Source organism: Carcharhinus amblyrhynchos, chromosome 20 (genome assembly GCF_965287045.1).
Source record: "Carcharhinus amblyrhynchos chromosome 20, sCarAmb.v2.hapA, whole genome shotgun sequence".
Lineage (NCBI taxonomy): Eukaryota > Metazoa > Chordata > Chondrichthyes > Carcharhiniformes > Carcharhinidae > Carcharhinus > Carcharhinus amblyrhynchos.
Window position 1 is genome coordinate 18,505,234 of NC_137343.1, and position 21,848 is coordinate 18,527,081.

At 43.0% G+C, this 21,848-nt stretch overlaps 1 protein-coding gene across 1 annotated transcript; it reads left to right on the forward strand.

Annotated features, from left to right (window-relative positions):
• Positions 1 to 6,679: 6,679 nt before the first annotated feature.
• Positions 6,680 to 21,380, forward strand: LOC145355802 (beta-crystallin B3-like). Its single transcript, XM_080208187.1, has 6 exons — positions 6,680 to 7,007; positions 7,892 to 7,974; positions 11,023 to 11,141; positions 14,530 to 14,662; positions 18,970 to 19,112; positions 21,097 to 21,380. Exons 2-6 carry the CDS (start codon positions 7,900 to 7,902, stop codon positions 21,272 to 21,274), a joined length of 648 nt encoding a protein of 215 aa, XP_080064313.1. The 5' UTR covers positions 6,680 to 7,007; positions 7,892 to 7,899; the 3' UTR covers positions 21,275 to 21,380.
• Positions 21,381 to 21,848: the final 468 nt, after the last annotated feature.

Here is a 21,848-nt window from a genome sequence, read left to right on the forward strand (position 1 = left end):
CCTTGTTGTCCAACAAGGGGCATACACGCGGTGGGTCGTGCAAGGGCTGCTCTTCGATGTTGCTTTGAGAGTTGCCTAATACTTCACGTCGTTAGTGTACGCTTAAACTGGACCATCTGACGGGCAACATGACAGCTCAGTGACTATCACTGTTTGCTGTGCAGATACATGGATTTGGGCCAGGGTCTGCGGTAGTTTGCACATTCTCTCCATGATTGCTTGGGTTTTCTCCGGGTGCTCCAGTTTCTTCCCACACCCCAAAAACGTGCTCTTAGGCTGATTGGTGTAACAAATTGTCCCCAAATTAGTCTTCCCTCAATCTTCCTCCTCTACTTATGACAAAGGTCATAAGTAGAGGAGGGCACTCATAATGTTAAAATGGCGGCATGGGCTCATTGGGCCGAAGGGCCTGTTTCCCGTGCTGTGTTGTTCTTTGCTCTTTGTTCTCCCAAAAAGTTTTTCCACCTTATTGTGGAATACGCTGTTAAGTGCTATGAAGATGAGCAGATGTTGGGATTTAGCTGCGACATTCATTTACACGTAAATCTATGATAGGTCGATTTTGCTGTCTTCCTAGACCAGTAGATAAATCCTTAATTAATGGTGGTGGGTATTGATCTGCACACAAAACTGGATTGATTGTTGTCTTAAAATCTCTGCAAATATGTATAGTCCTGTCCTGTTTCATTACAGGCATAATGTGGACATGCCGGTGTTGGACTGGGGTGGGCATAGTAAGAAGTGTCATTACACCAGGTTAAAGTCTAACAGGTTTATTTCGTAGCAGGAGTTTTCAAGCACTGCCCCTTCATCAGGTGAGTGGAGAGTTGGTTCACAAACAGGGCATATATAGACACAGACTCAATTGCAAGATAATAGTTGGAATGTGAGTCTTAACAGGTAATCAAGTCCTTACAGGTACAGATAATGAGAGTGGAGAAAGGGTTAAGCACAGGTTAAAGAGATGTGAATTGTCTCAAGCCAGGACAATGTGAGATTTTGCAAGCTCAGGCAAGTCATGAGGGTTACAGGTAATGTGACATGAGCCCAAGATCCCGATTGAGGCTGTCCTCGTGAGTGCGGAACTTGGCTATCGGTTTCTGCTCGATGATTCTGCATTGTCGTGTGTCTTAAAAGCTGCCTTGGAGAATGCTTACCCAAAGATCGGAGGCTGTTGAAGTGTTTCCTGGAAGGAAGGAAACACTCCTGCCTGGTGATTGTCAAGCTATGTCCATTCATCAATTGTTGTAGCGAATGCACAGTCTCAGCGATGTACCATGCCTCGGGATATCCTTTCCTGCAGCATATCAGGTGGGCAACATTGGCTGAGTCACAGGCATATGTACAGTGTACTGGTGGATGGTGTTGTCACATATGATGATGGCATCCGTGTCTATGATCCAGCACGTCTTGCAGAGGTTGCTGTGGCAGAATTGTGTAGTGTCGTGGTCGCTGTTCTCCTGAAGGCTGGGTAGTTTGCTATGAACAATGGTCTACTTGAGGTTGTATGGTTGTTTGAAGGCAAGTAGTGGGGGTGTGGGGATGGCCTTGGGAGATGTTCATCTTCAAGGATGATATGTTGAAGGTTCCAAAAAAGATGTCGTAGCTTCGCCACGCTGGGGAAGTACTGGATGATGAAGGGTACTTTGCTGGCCATGTCCCAAATTTGTCTTCTTAGGAGGTCGACTTTATCGTCCGTTCCAAGAACAGCCAAAAAGAGCTGGAAAACTTCCTTGGATAACATGGAGTGGCAGCTCCGCAGTTTACTCACTTAAGTCTTACCCCCTTAGAGGCACTATTCAGTGTAGATCACAACTGCTGGCTTTTCTCCCTGTAGCTAATTTCTGGAATTAGGGGGATGGCTGTCCCCGTATCAACCTCCGTTCTAATAGGCTGTCCATTTAATTTTGGAACTCCCCAGAACCAATGTGATTCTCCTTGGATTGAAAATATATTTAACTTCAAATCCTCATCAGTTTCATACGTTATATCTTCATTGCCCAGATTATTTTTCTCTTCCGTGTTGTAGTTTTTTTGGTGGAATACATTTTGTATTTCCTTTTAGGTGTAGTCTGATTTTTTTACTTGAAGATTCTTTCCTGGAGCAAGCTCATACTATGTGACCAATTTTTCCAAAATCTTTGCAGTGGCTGTCTCTGCACCAGCTGCCAGCCTGTGAATGGCCCATTTTTGCATAGTGATAACATGTGTGTCGCTGGGTAGATTCCCTCTAGGCAGTATCCATGTCATGGATCCTCGTGCTGCTCCAAGCTGCAAAGCCTCCTTTGCAGCAAGCTCCATTGAAACAACTATTTCTAAGGCTTTTTTAAGACTTAAATTTCATTCAGTTAGTGCTCTCCGCTGTACAACCTCATTCCTCAGCCCACAAACCAAATGGTCTCTAATGGTATTATCCAGAGGATCACCAAATTCACATTGTTCTATGAGGCTCTTTAGGGTTACCACAATTTGAGCTATCTTCTTTCCTTCCAGCTGAGTTTGTTTATGGAATCTAAAATGCTCAGTTACAGTTAATGATTTAGGCGAATAATGGTCCTCCAGTACATTAGTTAATTCCTGGTATGTTTTGCTACCAGGATTCACAGGCTGAACCAGACTTTGGAGTAAATTGAAAGTATTACTGTAAATGGTACTAAGAAAAGCAAGAACTACAATATGCTCCGGAATCTTATTTGCCAGTATGCAAAATAAATTGTTCTACAGAAGACTTCCAGTTCTTGAATTCTTCCTCAAATGAGGCAATGGCAGCATACTTCCCCGTCATTTTTACAGGATTGCTGGATGCATCTGTGCAGTAACTTTTTCCAGGAGCTTTTCTTGGTAACAAATAGTTCTATTTTTCAGTTTGAGCTAGTGTAACAGCTGGTTCTAGATTTCAATGCAATGCAGGGAAGATTGTATTTTACCCCACCTCTGTGCTTTACTCAAACTACACACATGGCGAACTCTGCATCCTGAATGCCTCAGATTGCCACAATTTTAATTTTTGATAGGGATCTTTCTCTCTGCCCTGCTATCTTACTGGTGTAATGTGAGGTGCTATCACTGACCTGCTGCTAATTCTGCTCCAGTCATTGGAAACATTGAAAGGAGATCGACCCTTCAACGAGTGAGTGCAGCTCCAATTTATAAGAACATAAGAACATATCTCTTCTTTTTGCTAGAAGTTTTATTTTGCCCCTCATCATCAGTTTGTTTTTATATCCTGTCCAATATTTTCCATTCGTAAGGATAAAATAAAATAGATGTGCAACATGTGTGTTGGTGGCAGGCAACTAGTCAGGTTTGAGATATTGTTCACTGTACAAAGGCTAGGGCTAGACTGAACAAAAAGCCCACAATGCAGCCGATGATGTCACAAACAAAACACATGACTAGACTCTTAAAGTAACAGCACTACAACACAAAATCTCCTCAAATACACAACACTTTCCAGCATTCTCTGCTTCGATTTCAGATGGTAAGAAGTCTCACAACACCAGGTTAAAGTCCAACAGGTTTATCTGGTAGCAAACACCACTAGCTTTCGGGCTCTGCCCCTTTATCAGATGAGTGGGGAGTTCTGATCACAAATAAAGACACATGCTCAGTTTACAGAATACTGGTTAGAATTTCAGCCTTTACAGCTAATCAAGTCTTAAAGGTGCAAACAATGTGAGTGGAGATAGCATCAAGCATAGGTTAAAGAGATGTGTATTGTCTCCAGACAGGATAGTAAGTGAGATGTTGCAAGCCCAGGCAAGTCATGGGGGTTACAAATAGTGTGCCATGAACCCAAGATCCTGGTTGAGGCCATTCTCATGTGTGCGGAACTTGGCTATCAGTCTCTGCTCAGCCACTCTGTGCTGTTGTGTGTCGTGAAGGCCGCCATGGAGAACGCTTACCCAAAGATCAGAGGCCGAATGCTCATGACCGCTGAAGTGTTCGCCAACAGGAAGAGAACAGTCTTGCCTAGTGATTGTCAAGTGGTGTTTATTCATCTGTTGTCGTAGCGTCTGCATGGTCTCCCCAATGTATCATGCCTCGCTACATCTTTTCTTGCAGCGTATCAGGTAGACAACGTTGGCCAAGTTGCAAGAGTATGTACCGTGTACCTGGTGGATGGTGTTTTCGCGTGAGATGATGTCATCCGTGTCATTCGGCATGTCTCGCAGAGGTTGCTATGGCAGGGTTGTGTGGTGGCGTGGTCACTGTTCTCCTGAAGGCTGGGTAGTTTGCTACAGACAATGGTAAGTGATGTCCAGCATCTTCCATATTTCTATTTTATTGTAGTGATTAACTTAGTGAACATTTGTCGCACTCCCTCTACGACAAGTCTATCTTACATAGGAAGAGAGCCATAGAATCATAGCACCCTACAGTGCAGAAAGAGGCCCTTCGGCCCATCGAGTCTGCACTGAACACAATCCCACCCAGGCCCTATCCCCATATCCCCACATATTATACCCACTAATCCTGCTAACCTACACATCCCTGGACACTAAGGGACAATTTCTTAGCATGGCCAATCAACCTAACCCGCACATCTTTGGACTGTGGGAGGAAACCGGAGTACCCGGAGGAAACCCACGTAGACACGAGGAAAATGTGCAAACTCCACACAGACAGTGACCTGAGCCAGGAATCAAACCCAGGACCCTGGAGCTGTGAAGCAGCAGTGCTAACCACTGTGCTACCATGTTGCCCCTCTTCCCTCAGGTAAGGAGACAAAAACTACATGGTGCAGTCTCACCAAGGTCCTTTATAACTATAGTTAAGACATTTTTACTCCTATACTCAAATCCTCCTGTAATAAAATTTTCTTGCTCCTTAAAAGTTTCCAGGATATTTACCTCCATTACTGATTGTTGCTCTGCATTGGTTGAACATGTTGACTTTCAAGTCAATGAAGGCTATCTAACACCATCTACAGCTTGTTACACTATTTGCAACGTGTATATACTGCTGTGTATTATATACCCTGAATTAGATTTTATATTCTTTGTTCTGCACAATTATACATTTGGTCCAATACATTGTGTAATTTCTGAGCTGTCTCCAAATACACTATCCCTCCAAGTTTCCTATTTGTCTATTCTGTATTTTAACTCACATCAATTCTCATTGTTATACATTAACTCCAAGTTTAATAACACCTCAATTTTAAAAAGCACATCCTTGCTTTCAAACATCTCCATGGCCCTGTCTCTCTAATATCCTGTAGTCCTATAACACTTTGAAATCTCATCTGTTGTACATCATCAGTTTTTATCACTCCATCATTGTTAGGTATACCTTTGAACCATAGAATCAGCTAATTAAGTCCTAAACTCTGGAATCCCCTCCCTAAAATCTTTCAGTCTACAGATTCTCCTTTAAGATGCTGCTTAAAGCTTAGTCAAAGAAGTAAGTTTTTGGTTACCCATTCTCATAAGATTTCAGGTTCAAATCCCACTTCAGGGCTTGACCACAAAAATCAAGGTTGGTACTACATAAATGGAGTGCTGCACTGCCTTTTGACAAGGTATTAAACTAAGGCATAATTTACGTGCTTGGGTAGATGTAAAAGATCACATGGCATTATCTAGAAGGGAGTAATCGCTGGTGTCCTAACCTTGATCCCCCAGAAAATATCACAAAACAGATCATCTGGTCATTATCACATTGCTGTTTGTGGGAGCTTGCTGTGTACAAATTGGCTGCTACATTTCCCACTTTAACGGTGACTGCATTTCAAAATTCTTTGGTTGTAAAGCACTTTAAGACTTAGTGTCAAATTTTATTTGCTAATACTCCTCTTAGGCACCTTGTGACTTTTGACTACAGTAAGGGTGCTACACAAATGCAAACTTCATGTAGTGTGGTGTCCTTAGTGAAATTGACCCATTTGTATTAGGTTGTTACTCTACATGGGAATTAATAGTAATCTCAATAATGATTCCTATGGCACCCTATTAGTACATGCCCACATTCTAACCAGTAACACACACTAACATCATTCCTCTTACAGCATTTGTTTGGCTCTTATTTTTAAATATCAGTTGTGTTTGTACTTGTATAGAAGATGTTGGCCCTATTTGCATAGCTCTGGGTATGGGTTGGGGAATAACTGACCTGAATCTTTGCAGGCTCAGCTGGAGGCTATTTTTATTTCCAGAATTGAGGTTTATTATTTGTTTTCTCCCTGCCATTTCATTTCTGGAGGTGCAAAGACCAAAGGAGCTTTCCAGTTTGCTCAAACAAGAAGTTTGGGCTGGCAGGAGCTTTCTGAGTCACAGCGCCAGAGAAAAAAATGATGCTGACCTGTTTCATCACCAGTGGATACAGGTCTTCAGCATAATCTCCTCACTAACAAACTGTGCTACTTCCCATTTGCCACTTCTTTATGTTGCTCTTCATCAGATCCGAGGTGGCCAGCCTGTTTGATCATCCATTCTGCTCATGCCAACATCCTTGTGTAGCACATTTCAAAAGCAGCCAATGATTGACCCTGTGTTTTCAGTAACTTTCTTTTGGTTTAACTTCGCCAGGTTCAATCACACTGCCGCGCGGTTTGATACCCAGCCCCCACCCGAGTTATATTACTCAATAATAAAGCAGCTGATCCCTTCATTAAGCCTGTCACAAATCATTAATGAAATGGTTGCGATGGCAGTTGGATCCAAATGAAAGTGTCGATGGCAGCAGTTCGGCTCAGCGTTGGTTTTTGGCACGGTTGGTGCAGCGAGTTCTTGTTTATTCTAAAATTGCTGATCAGGGTCCAGATTTTAATCTGTCCCCAAATCACCGGGCGGAGTCGGGGAGATTTTTTTTTTGGGTATCTGTGCCACTGAACTTTTGTTCACTTGGCCTGTGCTGATGATGTTCGCTGGATTCTGCTGCGTCGGCAACAGCAAATTCAGACCTGGCTCCCAGCTAAGGCCATAAATAGGACAGCAGGTGTGGAGGAGGAAGCAGCATCCAGGTTGGAGCAGGAGAGAGACACCGAGCCCAGTCCAGCCAGCAAGGTACCCAGCCCAGCCCCTTCTCCAGTTACAAATTTAGAACAGTAGATGATGTTGGCTTGTTTTTTCTTAAATGTGAATTTAACTGACACCGTTACAACATTTGGACTTTATTTCAAATTGACCATAGTTAAATTTTAATATTGAGTATTTTTTTATAAAGGACGTTGCAATTTTTATTTAAATAGGTTTGTTACATGTTTTGCGTTTTTAAAGACTGCTTTCTTTCCTTCACTTGTATTTTGCAACATTTGATATCAATGTTTTATTGCGCATCGTTATTCTGAAAAAAGAATCCTTACAGTGCAGAAGGAGGCTATTCAGCCCATCTAGTCTGCTTCGACTCTCTGACAGAGAATCTTATCCAGAAAAAAGGATGAGGACAACAGCGAGCAAATTGACAGAAAGAGTTGGCTGCGAGGCCAATCATTGAATTCCTCCAGAGCAGAAGCAGGCCATTCAGCCCATCGAGTGGTTGAATAATCTGAAATCCAGTCCAGTCAGACCTACAGCTGCTCTAAAATAGTCTATTCTCGTTATCATTTCTCGACATAATGCAGATTAATTCACGTGTCGCACACTGTTTTTCGTATTTCTTCCAAGTGATGAAAGTGAGCTTTGATAGTAAAGTGCTCCTTTCCCAGTTTGGATTCTGAGGCTGTGGGTTGGGGGCCACCGTCTCTCCCCAGTTATGTGGGGGGAGCGGGGGAAGTTTGGCAGCGAGTTATTCTCAATGAGGCGTTGAGGGTGCCAAATATCAGGGAGAGCTTGAGGACTGGGTGCGATGCTGAGCTCTACGTTGGAGCAAGAAGGCGCAGCGCCCTCGCCACCACGGATTGACAAAGTGTGCGCAGCGTCCAATGTAACCGCTTTTATTGCATCTGAAGGTGAGCCGATGGCAGAGCAGCAGAGCGTTCCGGAGCAGCAGGCAGCTGCGAAAGGACAGAGCACCCCAACAACAAACTACAAGGTACCAAACGGGACTCGCCTGCACAGCTCCAAGACTGGCGTAACGTTCCTTTCGGGTTCTTTGCTGTTGTCGGTAAAGTGGCACCTTAGGACAACTCCCACTTTGCATATCCTGAACCTGACATCCTCAGAATGGGTATTTTTTACATTTGAACAAGACACGGTCTGCAATCCCTCGAATTGTTGTATATTTATCTGAGAACATCCCCTTAATTTAGATTGGGTTACTTTTCATCCCCTTAAGATCAATTTGTGTTTTAGGCCATAAAATATACATTCATTGTTGTTCGTATCAATTACCCCCAGCGATATGCAGTAAGTGTATTTAACCCCTTAATAAGTATTGATCACCATCCATCGGTCTTTAGAACTCTCCAGGTACCTTGACTCACTCTCCAGATAGTTCCAGCATAGCACCTCAAGCACTGGAGATGCAACAGCTTCTCTCCCCACTAAGGCCCCAAACACTCCTTCCAGGTGAAACATTGATCCACTTGTGCTTTTTTTTCAATTTAGCATGTTGTATTCATTAATCATTATGTGATTTCCTCTGGGGAGATGAGGTTTAACACTGGCTCACCACTTTACAGATTGCCCCTCCATTCTGTCCGCAAGTTTCCAGTCACCTGCCATTGCCCAGCTTGCCCTCCATTCTGACTTTCCTGTCCTTGGCCTGCTGCAGTTTTCCAATGATGCTCAATCCAAACTTGAGGGACAGCATGCTGGCCAGGATTCTCCCAAAATAATTTTGCACACTGCTCACTGCACCAATATAAAATCACATAGAAAATCACTGAACAGGGCTTATTCCCACTGGAGAAGCTGGCAGCATAGCACTGAGTGGGCCATTGCGCATGCACCGATCTATCAGAGCCAAGATTGTCTTATGGGCAGTGGCCCCTGTCTGCCGGCCTCCCAATTGCTACCAGCCTCATGACCCCTGCATCGCTGCCCTTCCCACACCCCCATGGCCCAACTGCTGCCCCCAAACATGCCCAGGCCTAGCCCCAGCCTCGACCTCCCAGTCCCCGGCCCGCCTTGATCAATCCCCCACCCCCTGCAGCCCCATTCTCTCACCTCCCTTGCAGCCCTGACCACCCCGCCCACAGCCCTGAACAGCCCCCCTGCCCACCCTGATGCCCAGCCCCAATCGCTGGTTTTCCTCCCTCTGCTCATGATCCCAAAGTTCAGAGTGGCCATGGAACCCCCCCCCCCCCCCCCCGGCCACCTATCCCCACTTGAGCCCCATCCCTCATCAGGTCGCGCCCCTCACCAGGCCCCACCCCACGAGGCCCCACTCCTTCAGGCGCTGCCCCTCGGAACTATCCCATGCCCAATGGGCAGTGCCAAGGTGCCAGTGGCAATGGGCATACTCCCAATGCTCAAGCCTCTGTGGGGCTCCAATCGCACCCCCCCCCCTTCACTCCAGTGGGATCGGACTGCCAGCTCCCTGAAAGTGGAGAGCTATAGTAAACCTCGCTGGAGTGAAATACTCCTGGCTTGGGAGGGGATGCTAGAGGGCCCAGAGATTTTAGTACCAAGCCCACTAATAGCATTTAAATGGCATGTATATTCAAATTAACTTAAATTATGTAGCGCCACACCTATTTCCAGCATTCAACGCAGATCGTGCTAATCCAGCCTTGCTGAAATCTCCCATCCCACTGCACTAAAAAATCAGCACAACAAGCTAGGAGAATTGCAACCCCCTCCCCCCGCATCTTTCAACCGGCCACTTAACAGCCTTCTGGATACAACATTGAATTCAATGATTTTAATTCATAACCTCTGCCTCCACTTTGCTTAATTTTTCATTGTTTCGTTCACTCTCTCGATCTTCTCACTTTGCTTTCAGAAGGCTGCTATTCACACGTGCTCCAGACACATCTTTTTTTTCTTTTCTTGTCCCATTACCACTCCCCACACCATGGAACTTTTCATCATTTAATCTCTTCTGCGCCCCATCCATCACAAACCTTCCTTTTTGATCTTCATCCCACATTCCCCACTTCCATTTGCTCAAAACATGTTACATTTTTAACTTTGCCTGGGTTCTGATGAAGGTCACAGACCTGCAACATTAATTCTGTTTCTTTCTCCATAGATGCTGCCAGACCTGTTGAGTATGAACAGCATTTTCTGTTCTTATTTCAGATTCCCAGAATCCACAGTATTTTTATTTTTTCTGCTGCATTGGCAGTCGACAACTGTCAAAATAAATGCACCAAGAAAACTGCTCGGCACTGGGTGAATCCAACACAAACTAATTGGTGAACCCTTTTTGTCAGTTACAAGGGTTGCAAATGTTAAATAAATCTGGGGTTCTCAACCAGCAAGTTCATATCACATGAGCCCTTAGCATGAAACTACTCTGAATTTTGCCCTGACTGTCACTAAATTGTAAGTTTCACAGAGGGGCTGGTATGCAAATAAATAATAGTTAATAGGAACCAGTAAAGGGTGCGGTCCTGATGGTATTTTAGAAATATTACTGGGCCAGCAGAGGGGCTGCTTCTTCCTACATTGAGCTGTGCAGCATGAAATGTAATAGAATTGAATGGAATGGAATGAGCCTGAATTGGAATTGCTCTATTCTGCAGCATTGGCCTTCTTCAGGTCTCTAGACAGGCAGATATTCAAACACCAAACTGATGTTCCTTCTCTTTGTGTACCTGACTTGATGTTAAATTCAGCTATTCTAACTTACTCTTCCTTCTCAGTCCATGCCTTGATAATTTCATAATCCTTCAATTTGATTTAATGAGATACATAGTTGCTTGCCTTATTCATTCTCGTCCCATTGGCCCAGTTATCCCCATTGTAACTTCATCAACTCACACTTTCTGCAACTTGCTACACAAATTTAAAACCTAAATGTGCAAAGGTGAGTCTACCTAATGGAAGAAATTGTTAGGATGCCCTGCAACCTGCAACAGCAAATGATGGCTCACAATGTTTTCCCACCCAGCCCTAACAGCTTTGTAATAGCACAATCCCACATTCTACTTTTTACCTATCATTGACCTGTTTTATTTTAATATTTTTTAAGCTCACAGTTTATGAGCTTGAGAATTTCCAGGGGCGCAAGTGCGAGTTTACTGGAGAATGTATGAACCTGGCAGAGAAAGGTTTTGAAAAAGTGGGATCAATCCATGTGGACAGTGGTCCGTAAGTATACACATTAGCTATAATGTGAAAAGAACAGATAGCTTAATGATTATTGCTGAAAAATTTCTGTCAGATGACCTTCATGTCCTGATTTCTGTATCTGACTTTTTTTCTTGATTATTGTCCGTTTTAATCACACTGGTTGACAATCTCTTAAATTGGTAGCTGTTGGTGTGTAAGTAACGATTAACTTGAGGTTTGTTTTATAAAATTGTAGAGAGAATAAACATCTCAAGTGTTTGGCTAGGAACATGAAAAGACCTGAGGAAATTGTGCTGAGGTCATGCAGTTCCTAACAGCTTATAAAACCCTCTTCACTGCTCGCACTGGCTCAGGAGAGCTCAATTGTGATCAGAAAACAGAGCTGAGTAGAATTTGAAAACCTTTTAGTCTGGGCTGTTTTTGCTGTGAATCCGTCTCAACTGTCAATTTGTTTTTTTCAGCACCAATGATAACGCCTCAGAGTGAGCCCACTGTGTAGTCCAGATTATATCTGTTTGTGATGATATGGTTACCTATGTCATGAGCAAAAAGAACCCCATTCTTGATAACATTTAGCAAGTCGTTTTAAGATGAACATCATCCAAGCCAGTCACTTCCCTGAGAGATTTATGTGGTAATTACAATGATGTAAATAGATATCCATCCATTACGATCCAATATCTGCATCTTCTGAGTAAGAAAACTTGCATTTATATTGTGTTTTTTATGAGCACTGGGCATCTCAAAGCGCAGAATGTGCTCTAGCACAGGACTTCAAGACTTCCTCAGCAACACCATTATTGACTGAGCTGTCAGATATATGTTGCCAGAAGTGCTGAAGGATAAATCTGCTAGATGTCACCTGTGGAAGATGGCGAGGGAACCAACAAGAGGGGGAGAAAGACCTTAATCTATCTGTCTCAGATGCATCTGTGCATGACAGGATAGGTAGGAGTGCTTGTGAAAACAAAATCCTGTCTTCACATTGAGGTCACCTTCCATCTACAGCCCTCCAGGATTGGCCGGGTGTTTCCAGGAACTGAAGATTAATCATCAGGATACTACTGTTTGCAATCCTGAAGAAAAGTCACAGGGACATTGAGAAATTTTTTTTTGTAAATTTTCTTTGCACATTTCTCTTTACCAGATATAAAAATATTGAAAATGGAGGAAAAGGTAATTTGACTGACAGTCAAGCATCATCCAACTGTGTAATGGGTCTTTTTGCTTTTCAATTGACAATGCATCACAAGGATGGATATGTTGGCAAACAACGGCTGGAGCATGAGGACAAGTTAAATGATTAAATCTCCAGAAATCTATTTGATGGCAGGTGGGAACTCCATCGTGTGTGGCACTTCCACTGTGCTAAATAGGATAGAATATGAACAGATCTGGCAGCTCAAAACTGGGCATCCATGTGGGCCATTATCAGCAGCAGAATTGTACTGAACCACCATATATAACCTCGTGGCCTGACATATCCCTCAATTTACCATTATCATCAAACCAAAGAGTCAACCCTGATTCAATTAGGAATGCAGGAGTGTAGCCAGGAGCAGCACTAGGCATAGCTGAAAATGAAGTGTCAACCTCATGAAGCTACAAGACAGGACAACTTCTATGCCAAACAGCAGAAGCAGAATGTGATAGACAGAGATAAGCAATCCCACAACTAATGGATTAGCTGAAAGCTAATTAGCCATAATTCCTGAGCCTGATTGCTATTCTGTTGAGTCCATTGTATGGTGTATATTTTTTGGATGTTGCGAGAGGGCCAGATTTATCTTGACTATAACATTTCTCTCCACTACTTAGTAAAATGAACTGCTGAGGTGTCAAAAGACAGCTTACACTCAATGAATGGCATTCCAGCTAAAGCCAGCACATTTTTACAAATCCTTTCATGGGATGTAACCATTGCTGACCAGGCCAGCATTTGTTGCCTAGCCCTATTTGCCTTTGAATTACATGCCCAATTAGATCATTTCAGAGGGAAGTTAAGAGTCAACCTCTGGAGTTACATATGGGCCAGGCCAGTTAGGGAGGGTAGAATTCTTTCCCTAGAGCAAATTCCCCAGGGGGGGCATAGTGACATTGTGGTTAGAACATAAGAACATAAGAAATAGGAGCAGGAGTAGGCCATCTAGCCCCTCAAACCTGCCCCATCATTCAATAAGATCATGGCTGATCTGAAGTGGATCAATTTCACTTATCCATACCCTTAATTCCCTTATTGATCAGAATTCTATCTACCTGTGACTTAAACATATTCAACGAAGTACTCCACCACTTCAATGGGCAGAGAATTCCAGAGATTCACTACCCTCTGAGAGAAGAAGTTCCTCCTCAACTCTGTTCTAAACTGACCCCCCTTATTTTGAGGCTGTGCCCTCTAGTTCTGGTTTCCTTTCTAAGTGGAAAGAATCTCTCTACCTCTATCCTAGCTAGCCCATTTATTATCTTATATGTCTCTATAAGATCACCCCTCAGCCTTCTAAACTCCAGCGAGTACGGGCCCAATCTACTCAATCTCTCCTCACAAGCTAACCCCCTCATCTCCGGTATCAACCTGGTGAACCTTCTCTGTACTCCCACCAAGGCCAATATATCCTTTCGCAGATAAGGGGACCAAAATTGCACACAGTGCTCTAGTTGTGGCTTCACCACTCTATCGGTGCTGTGAGATAGCCCTGCTATCTCACAGCACCGGGGACCCGAGTTCGATTCCTGGCTTGGGTCACTGTCAGTGTGGAGTCAGCACGTTCTCCCTATGTCTGCATGAGTTTCCTCCAGGTGCTGCAGTTTCCTCCCACAGTCTGAAATAGATACAGGTTAGGTGCATTGGCCATGCTAAATTCTCCGTCAGTGTACCCAAACAGGTGCCAGAGTGCGGCGACTAGGGGATTTTCACGGTAACTTCATTGCAGTGTTAATGTAAGCCTGCTAGTAACATGAATAAATGAATTTATTAGTGAACCAGATGGACTTTTATGACAATCAATGATAGTTTCATAAAATATGTTTTTAATTCCAGATTTTTATTTATTAAGTGAACTTATGAATTAATTGAATTTAAATTCTGCCAGCTGCCATGATGGGATTTGAACCTCTGTCCCTAGAGCATGAACCTGACCACTGGATTACTAAATCCAGTGACATTTCCACTATGCCATCGTCACCCCTTGTAGATAGAAGCAAGGATTTTTCTTTTAAATATGGCGGTTACTGAACTGAAATGCACAATTTGCAACAATTTGACAGAAATACCATGTCACTAATGCTGATGTAGGCTCAGTCAATCTGAAAGACTTCTTCTGCCAAGTCTCAACTCCCAGCAGTTAAGATGTAATAGTCTGTCAGTTGTATCCCTATAGTGCTTAGCAGTTGCTGTTTATTTCTCCAGATGGGTGGGATTTGAGCGACAGAAGTTCGCCGGAGAGCAGTTTGTTTTGGAGAAGGGAGAATATCCACGCTGGGACACCTGGTCCAACAGCCACAATAGCGAGAGACTATTGTCACTCCGACCCATCCACATCGTAAGTACCACTTTGCTACATCACAACCAATGGAGCGAGAAAAGACAGCCTTGTATTCAGTCAAAAAAAGAGACACACACGGTGAAAGAGCAATCGGTGTGAGATAGAAACAGCGAGAGAGAAAGCAAGATGTGCAAGAAACAGCCGCAATGAGACAGAGCAGTGTGAAAGAGATGGACACATGGAGCAAGCAATAAAAGATGGGCAACATGATAGAAGTACACCATGGTGAGAGCAGTGTGAGAGAGTCTTACAGCTGGGTTTATCATTGAGGGCAGGCTCTGACACACACCAGGAGGAAGTTCTGTCTTATAGAGCTATTGGTCGGAGATTGACAGCTCTGTCATACTGGTAGCACCACAGAGAGTGTGGGTCACTGCCATTACTGCATCAAGGTCATTGAGAACATGTTCTGTAATGGACACAGACCTACAATAAATCTGGGATCTTGCCGGGGTCAGGTTGTCAGGTCCTGCTGAGGCAGATACGTGATGTCTGGAGCAAAGGGGAGAGAAAACTGTAGGGAAAACTGTAGGGTAGGCTCTCCTGCTGCCTATTAAATCAGAATGGCAACAGGATGAGGCCCTTAAATGGATATTAACTACCCACTTCAGGACCTCAACAGGCCCCTGGACAGACAGCTTTCCCAATGCCTCAACTGTCACTTGTGAAATTGCAGCAGGGGGCAACCTGACATGTTGTCCTCTTTCACTAATCCACACGTCTGCTTTCCCACCTGTGGATGGCTTGTAAAATCCGGCCCATAGTGTGAGAGAGACAGAGAGAGAGTAACAGTTAGAGAAAGACAGACACTGTCATAGAAAGTAAACATTGAAAGAGAGTGTGAGTGATACACAATGAAAAAGAAAGAAATGAGAGAGACAAACACATTGAGGAGCAAATTGTGAGACAGAGGGAGAAAGAGAGAGAGAAAAACAGATCCTACAGGAATATGTAAACACTGCAAGAGAAACAACTAAATCTTAACTTCCATATAAGGATGAGTTAAGCTTGATCAGAGATTAAAATTCAAAGAAACTGACAGAAATCAACCCGCCTCAAGTCCACTCACTTCAGGTTTTTAACAGAGGTGGGTCCAAGGACAGCCTAGTATGCTTCTCGCAGGAGACAGATTGGTTACCTGAACATTATAATGATGTTGTGCATCCTTATTTTAGCAGTTATTCTATTTTTACCTTATGTCAGTTCGGTTTCCCAGACCTCAAGAAACCTGGTAAGTGGAGGGAAGTAGGAAGGCTGAATCAATGAAGTAAGTGCCTTTACAGCACTACTTGTGAGCCAGGAGGAACAAGAGTCTTCTTTCTAGGCCTAACAGGCTCCTAGTAAACTTTCTGACCCCTATAATATGTCTGCTGCCCCTCAATCATTATTTATTTCCCCGACCATCTTTTATTCACCCATCCCCATGCACCAGCCATCAGACCCTTCCCATCCACAACTAGGTGCCCAACATACATACATGCACATAACCTGAAGAATAACATTACAAGACATCAGCTTGTTGTACCAGGTTTTCATGGCCTTTCTTGGCCTCAGACTAGAAGGAACACTCACAGGCACCCAAACAAAACTGCACACTTTCCTCTGAGCTAAGTTCCTGGCCAGTGAGAGAGCAAAGCCAACATGATGTGAGGGAGACCGACAGAGAAAGAAAGCAAATGGTGTGAGAGAAATAGACACTGTCATCGGAATTTTACCATCCTGCCCGTTACAGGAATTGGAGCGGTTGAGGGGCGGGCCGATGCTAAGGGCCATTGACCTTGGGCAGGATTTTATCGTTTCAGGACGAATGAGGCCAAAAAATCCTGCCCTGTGTGAGAAAAACTTGAGAGAACAGATAGAGAGCAAACAGTGAGAGAGATGAGTAGCTAGAAAGAGCAAATAATAGTGAATGAGACAGACTCAGTAGAAGTCCAAACTGTGAGAGACAGAAATTAAAGAAAGATACGCACAAATTTATAAAGAGAATGATGTACACAGTACATATCAGGGGAGAGACATGGCACATACGCAAGAGAGAGAGAGGCACTCACATAAGTGATAGAAGGGCCAAATCCCCGACACCTCACACATGAAGTAACCCTTGCACAACTATTAAATGCTCAAGTAGACAGACCTGTGTGCCAGGAGCACCATACTCCAAAATTTGTGCTTTTTTAGATCATTCAGACTCTGCTATTGCTCCAAAATTATCTAAATACATTTTCATAGAGTGTATATAAATTTATTTGGTTTCTTTGCTGATCCCCTCTTTATGCACTGCTTAACAGCTTAAAATGATTGATTTTCCGATGCTGTTCGCAATCTTAAAGCTGGATCTGTTTCTTATATGGTAACAGCTGTTTTCTTGGCTTGCCATACTGTGATTCTATTTGTGCAATACATTTCTGCAGTTTGTTTCTGAGGTTTTGCAATACAGAATTCCTTTCGGACAAATCTCCTTGATGCTGCCAACCTCAGCTCCAGCCCCGGCCCAGCAGAGGTGATCTACTGGACCTGCCACTAGTGGTTGTGGGTTTAGTGGAGATGTTTAGGCAGAGGGAAGGGAGGTATGTTTGAACGTCAGTTGGCCCAGGAGCTGCATTCTCTAACTCAGGATAACTTGGCGGACAATTCCTCAGGGATTCTGAGTTATACTTTCCATTTGCTGCAGGCAAGATCTTACAATGGGTCAATTTTAATGCAGTGAAATAGAATTTATTATACAACATGAGAGGCACACATAAGAAAGACAAGTGTATATGAACACACACACATCCAGTAAGATTCACATAATATGAGAGAAGGAGACAGTGAGAAATAGACAGGAAGGCATATAAATACACAGCAATACACACACACAAACACACACACACCCCAATATCAAAATATAAATTTACAGCAAATCACAAAGTGAGAGACAGTGAGAAGGAAAGACACATGAATGGCAAGAGAATTCTGAGAAATGCACATGCACGCAAAGGAATAAGGACACACCAAAAAGGAGAAAAATATACACCCCAGGAGCGAGGCAGAGTCACACAGAAATGGAAGTGAGAAGCATTTGATAAGAATGAAATACAAATACACACACCTCTTAAAATAAAAATGCACTGAGAGAGAAAAAGTAAATGAGAAAGAAACACATGGGAAAAAGAGACTGAACAACAGGAAGAGCCAAACAATGATGAAAAGCCCCACACAAACAGTGAGCAAGACATTAAAAGACATACACTTAGCAATAGAGGGCCATGTGGAGTATACAGGGACAGGCAGAACAAGAGGGGGTCTGGCCTAAGGTATCTGCAGTAAGAAATCTCACAACATCAGGTTAAAGTCCAACAGGTTTATTTGGTAGCAAAAGCTACTAGCTTTCGGAGCACTTGCTGCTCCTTCGTCAGACTTTAACCTGGTGTTGTAAGACTTCTTACTGTGTTTATCCCAGTCCAATGTCTGCATCTCCACATGACTGTCATCTGGGCAGAATGGTTATCAACTGATTGACAAATGAGCAGGGAAAATTCTTCAAATATAATAGAGCATAAAATAGGTATGCTGAACTCTTATAAAACAAGAAGCGGTCCAACAAAGAACCAGAGTCCTGGGGGGAAATGGAGCAATTACACTGAAAGTTACAGAGTGGCACAGGATAAATTTAGAGCTACCAATTCTAAAGATAATGATGAGGAATAAAGAAAATGTGCGAAGATAGTTGGAAAGGAGGAATTGAAGGACTAAAAAGAAACATGAGGAAAGACTAGCAGACACAGTAATACAAAATAAAGTAGTACTGGTTATCCATTCTTGATGTACACTTGTTTGCCTTCCACCCACACAATAAGTTTAAATTCCCCAATCATACAGGTAAAAATCTCTTCCTGAACTTTCACCAGTTTATTTATGCAACAGCCTCCATCCTTATGTTGACTCCCTCATCCTTTAGCCCTCTGAGACTGACCTTTGGCGTATCCTCCTCTCCTCCCCATTTGGTGACAGGCTGTTCAGCCTAAATCTTCTTTTCTTTTCACTTCTTTGCTTTAGTCACCTTTCAAATCTCTCAGTCTTGAGCCTAGCTTGTTTATTTCTATTGGTGAACTTTAGGTTAAAGGTACTGTATAAATGCAGATTGTTGTTGCACAAATGTTAATTAGCCTGACATTTTAAACCCTAGGACGTTCTGTCAAGAGTCTGGATTGGGAGACAACTCTCATTTCTAGGTTCTCTGGGTCACTGCCAACTTATTGTCTTCTGGCATCTGAAACTAATACCCAATGTTCTACCCTACACTCTGTTTTGCTTTCATTTAGGATGGTGGTGAACACAAGATCCATCTCTTTGAAAATGCTGGGTATAGTGGCAGGAAGATGGAGATTGTAGAAGATGATGTTCCCAGCCTTTGGGCTTATGGATTCCAGAATAGGGTAGCCAGCATCAAGGCCATCAATGGAACGTAAGCCAACATTACACCATCTACATCACCGAAATTTCCCTTTTCGTGATATTATTGTAGTGATGGGCAGATTGTTGGAAGAATGCTGCATGTCTGGAAAAATGAATACATAACACACCTTTCTTCCTGATGTAACCCATATCTGTCACTACAGTACGCACTACTATGACCATAATTATAGAATTATAAGGGCTGGACCAAAATGAACACTAAAGGAGCAGCATAAAAATATGCTGAGGTTTTGGTAAAGGGTCCAGAAGTGGTGCTATCAGGATTCCTGTTGATGCTGAAATGAAAGTTTCTCGTAATGGTTATTATGTAATGTTTATGTAAAGAGAAATGAATTTGTGGATCGTGGAATAATTTTTTTGGGGAGGTGGAATTTGGGATAGGTGGTCTGCTGGAAAATCTGGTAGGGACACATTTTCCCACTCAAATTGTCTACTCAAGAGTACTTTCAATAAGGCATTTAGAGGGTGTAACCATGCAGGAGGCAACTTAAACATGGAAATTGAAGTTATGCGCTTGTTGCAAGACCCTAATTACAACCTGAGAAAAATTACTTGGCAAATGTGTGGTGTCCTGTCCCACTTTCCTCAGACCATTGAAACCCTGATCCAAATGTTAGGTTTTTAGGAAAAATAGGGATAATCCACTTGGGCCCTCAATATTCTCCAGTCCACTGCTGACCCATTGTCGTTCCATTCCCACCCAGCCCATCTGAATTAGGGTAATCAATTGTCCAGGCTTAGTCTCCAAAAATTACAGATTAGTTTTCAGGAGACTCTTGTGAGTGACCATGCAGAGAAAACATCGGGGCATTAAAAAAAAAGTTTCTTTTTTCATTTCCTTCAAATGCTTCATTCTATCAGTTTTGAAAGTACTGAATAATGCTGTTTGACCAACAGTGAAGAATCAACCAGTTAGATGATGAAGATTCTTTTCATTTTCCATTTGATGTGGGAAGGCAGTGGGATTCAGTGAAGATAGACACATTCATGGGTGGGATTTTATGGCCTTGCTCATCCCAAAACCGTAAAATCCTGCCCGAAGCCAACAGACCTTTCCGTGGTCTGCCCCTTGCCCGCTCCAATCTCCATGGCGGGCAGGATGGTAAAATTCAGGCCAACTGGCGGGAGTGGGGTTAGTTGGAGGCTTGAGGTCATGTGGTGGAACCTTTAGGAATAATTTCAACCAGAGTTGGCAATGCTGTCCTGAACAAGCCTTTCTTGTCAAGTGGCTGCTTGCTGGCCACATTTGCTCCTGAACAGTTTCAAGCACATTTTAGCAGCTATGCAAAAAAAAATCATTAAGTCTCAGACCTGAAAATAACTTGCGCCATCCAAATGTTGCATTTGGTGCCTGCTCAATTCACAAACCTAAAGTCTCCTTCGTAAAGTCAGCTGTGGATAAGTAAAGGTTTTTATGACCAAAAAAAAGCAATAAATAGACAGAATATCTTTTTGACTGCCCTTCACTGATCTCTGGTAGAAAAGTTAGAGATAAATATTGCAGAGGATAAGGAAATTATATGTGTTAAATTAATTCTTTGTAAACAAAAACTTTGGATCGTTCAACGTCAGGAATCCATATCTTACGAAACTCAAGAAATTAATGAATGGATTGGATAGTCCGGTAATCCCATCAAAGAAGATTATTGGCAGGAAGTATGAGTTGAATATCACAAACACATATTCATGATGATCCATTCATCAATTTTAATGAATGGGAAATTACACGCTGCAAACCTGACCTGTAATTCCTGTGAACATTAATTTGTGCTAGCAATTAGCTTTTAAGTATCTATATGGTACCTGAATTAGTCAGGGTAGACCAAAGATAATCAGTAAAGCTGGCACTGATTTGCTTCATTATTCTAGAAGTTTCACCAACATAAGAGTTGAACCTGACGACTAGGTGATAGTGAAAGCTATGCTTATCAAAGAAAGATTTAATAAGTACCTTGCATTCTCTTGTCTTACAGGTGGGTGGGGTATCAGTATCCTGGTTATCGAGGACGCCAGTATGTATTTGAGAAGGCGGAATATAAACATTGGAATGAGTGGGATTCGAACCAACCGCTGATCCAGTCTATCCGCCGTGTCAGAGATATGCAGTGGCACAAGCGAGGCTGCTTTCAGGCCACCCCAACCAGCAGCTGAAAAAGACAAGAGGAGGACCTCGAAGTCAGGGGTAGAATGTATGCAAAAAAAAGAAGAATGAAATAGAACATACAAATCCCTGTGCTGTAAAAATAATGCAAATAAAACGGGAACTGACTGGAACCATTCGTATGAATGTATTTGTTCGCATGGATTTTCTGTTTCTTCTTCAACAAAAGTAAAATTTAACAGCAGCCCTTGACTCCTCCTTCAAGTACCATACTCTAACGTTGCATTGGTGATTATGGACTCCCATTGGATTGGCCCATGGTTATGCTTGGCAAAATGCTGCAATGGTTTGCTGTTGCCTTTTGCAATTTGCCTGAGTAGGAAACCCTCCCAACTCTTACCGACCACTATTTGGTGTATTGGATGGATTTACAGGCTAATAATCAACCTGGTTGGCCACATTGTTGGCCATTAACCCCTGAAATGGGACTTGCACCCAAAGCTTCTGGTCTAAAGCTGGGGGGGGCGGGGCGCTACCACTGCAGCACAAGACTATCCTACTGCCCCTGACTAGAAAAGTAACCTGGCCAGAGTTCCTGCTCTGATCACTATCCGATAATCACAA

Bases quoted from the DNA above. Each gene is read 5' to 3' on its own strand.
- LOC145355802 (XM_080208187.1), top strand. From the start codon at position 7,900: ATGGCAGAGCAGCAGAGCGTTCCGGAGCAGCAGGCAGCTGCGAAAGGA. The intron at 7,975-11,022 runs GTACCAAACGGG...ATATTTTTTAAG, and splicing joins CCCCAACAACAAACTACAAG to CTCACAGTTTATGAGCTTGA. The intron at 11,142-14,529 runs GTAAGTATACAC...TTATTTCTCCAG, and splicing joins ATCCATGTGGACAGTGGTCC to ATGGGTGGGATTTGAGCGAC.